Source organism: Passer montanus, unplaced genomic scaffold (assembly GCF_014805655.1).
Source record: "Passer montanus isolate IOZ18808 unplaced genomic scaffold, ASM1480565v1 scaffold19, whole genome shotgun sequence".
Taxonomy (NCBI): domain Eukaryota; kingdom Metazoa; phylum Chordata; class Aves; order Passeriformes; family Passeridae; genus Passer; species Passer montanus.
The window spans coordinates 2,349,008-2,351,658 of NW_024366480.1; the positions used below are offsets into that span (position 1 = coordinate 2,349,008).

General features: G+C 45.9%; 1 protein-coding gene across 1 annotated transcript in view; it reads right to left on the reverse strand.

Moving 5' to 3' along the window:
* Positions 1-2,181: 2,181 nt before the first annotated feature.
* GDF6 (growth differentiation factor 6) overlaps positions 2,182-2,651 on the reverse strand; it is a 10,848-nt gene continuing 10,378 nt past the window's right edge. Inside the window, 2 exon segments of the mRNA XM_039706371.1 lie at positions 2,182-2,631; positions 2,633-2,651. The exon segment at positions 2,633-2,651 is cut by the window's right edge and continues 483 nt beyond it. Of these exon segments, the coding sequence (XP_039562305.1) occupies positions 2,247-2,631; positions 2,633-2,651 (404 nt within the window). The 3' untranslated portion in view covers positions 2,182-2,246.

Genomic DNA, 2,651 nt, shown 5'->3' on the forward strand with positions numbered 1-2,651 from the left:
CTAAAGCCCTTTTTAAGCTATAATTTCCAAACATACTATTAGTAATGAATTTGAAACACTATTAAGTACTAGAAAGCAGTATTCCTCTGGCAGTTGTGCCAGTTCTAAGGCTGGAGTCCTCTACAGGTGTCTGAGCTGCTGCTATTCAAACACTCAGGCCTGATTCTGCACTCCTTTGTTCAAGCAGCAGTCCAAGGGAGTGAAAGCTGGTCAGAGAAAAACGTGTGGGATCAGATCTTGTGATATGGCAAAAAAATTCCCCTTTCCATGAAAGGAACCTTGTTTTCAAACACATTCCACAAGGTGAGCAGCTCTTTCAGCCCTTCTGCATATAAGATGAGGCTTTTATTTTTTTCCCTGAGAGTGGGGCTCACAGCCCCCAAGCTGCCTGTGCCACCGCTGCACACACCACTGAGAGAGGATCCTTCTCTTACTGAAACAGCTACTACATTGAATAGTTCTTCATTATCTAAGAGATAGCCAGGAAATATTTAATAAATATATTACCCATTGCATCAAAATAAATATAATTTATAAAACATTCATTGTCTTTTGCTCATCATCATCATACAGTGTATATTAATGACCCCAGTACAGATGAGATTTACAAACGTTTGCCTGAATTTCTCCCCTTAATGCATTCTCCCACTTACAATAATCATTGCATAAAAACACAATGCAGCTTTATGCCACTGGCATATACCAAAGACGAAACTAAAGATCTTGTGAGAGTACAGAAAGTCTTCAGACAGGAGGAATGGCTTTAGGTGTGCCTTCAAGTGGCACTTGATCCAACTCAACTCTGCAGCATTTTAGAATTAGAGCCAATATTTACTTGAGAACTCAGAATTACTTAATCAAATAATAGAACATATAAAAGCAAGCTGACTGTTTGGAAAAAAATGTTTAATAATACAATGATAGTTGTAGTATCGTCCAGTAAAGGTGTATTGTAAAAATGTTCTGAATATTAATTTACCTCAGATAACTTTAGAGTTGTAAATACTTGCATTATATTGAGGTAGACAGTAAAAAAAATTATTTTCTCCATTATTAGCACAGAATTAAAATCTTGTAATAATATCTTAAGGAAATGATAATGTTAAGTAAGGATGAAATATTTGATTAATGCTTAATTCTGTACAACTCAAATATAAACTTTTAAAAAATATTAGAAATTATAACATTTCGAGTGCATATCATGTTTTGTACATCAAAAAAGAAATGCATGTTGTCCATCTCCATTTTGCACTTTTCAGTCTGTTTAAATAAACAAATATTTACAACTTTTACATGAACAACAGTGCATCCAAAGCAAAATGTGCATTTTAAATTAATGTTCCTGGTCGAGTCTTTTTATTAGCATTTTATATTATTATTCTCTTCTCTTTTTTATCTTTTTCCACAAGTTTGTAGCTCTGCAACACCAGATAAGCCAACAATTCTAGAAATCGGTGGGGAAAAGCCTGAAACTAGGAACATAATAATTACATTAAGAAAGGGCTAGGCATAGCTTCGAAGTGCACTTTCCTCAGGTGAAACCAGAGCTGAGACCAAAGGTGGGAAAGAACCAGACATCTTACATAAAACGCCTTTTCCAGCACATTTGCATGTAATACTGCTGCAAATTGCGAGGGCCGTCGAGACACAGCTACCCAGAGACCTGGCAATGGCATCCTTGCCCTCCTCGTGGGACCCGAAGCAGTTTCCTTTCCAATCCACCCCGGTTGTGCTTTCCGTAACACTTCGCTCTTCACAGTTTGCTGTCTTAAAATAAAACCTAGCTGATAATTACAATCTTAAGCAACTCTCGCTGGTTTTTCTTTTTTTTCTCTCTCCTTTTCTCCTTTTTTCCCCCTTGGGGGGGAGAGAGGGAAAGGGGGGGCCGTAGGCTATTTCTGGCTGGTAAGCTTGCAGGAATGTGAAAGAGAGAGGGCAGAAATGAAACAGCCCTCTTCAGAGCAACTTCAGAGAGAGGGATCAGTCTGCTCCCTCTCCCTCCCCCGACTCTTTTTGTACTCGCTAAATTGCCTTCACCTTTGCAGGGAGGAGGACAGATCGCCAGATAAACCCCGGGGGAAGAGAGGGGAGCGGGAGAGGGACCGGGCGGGGGCCTCGCCGCCTGCCCGGCCCGCTCGCCCTTCCCCGCCGGCTGCCGCGGAGCCCGGCGCTGCCGCCCCGCTCGCCGCTGCCGCCGCACCTCCGCCAGACGCAGACCCGGCCGCCGCCGAGGGACGTCCCGCCCGCTACCTGCAGCCGCAGGACTCCACCACCATGTCCTCGTACTGCTTGTACACCACGTTGTTGCCCGCGTCGATGTAGAGGATGCTGATGGGGGTCAGTTTGGTGGGGACGCAGCAGCTGGGCGGCGTGGAGCCGGGGTCCATGGAGTTCATGAGGGTCTGGATGATGGCGTGGTTTGTGGGCTCCAGGTGGGAGCGCAGCGGGAAGTCGCAGACGCCCTCGCAGTGGTGGGCCTCGTATTCCAGCGGGGCGATGATCCAGTCGTCCCAGCCCAGCTCCTTGAAGTTGACGTGCAGCGGCTTCTTGCTGCAGCGCAGCCGGGACTTCTTGCCGTGCCGCTTGCCGTGCCGGCTGGCGAAGGCGGTGCGGCGCTGGCGCCGGGCCGGCGGGCGGCGGGCAGCGGGCGG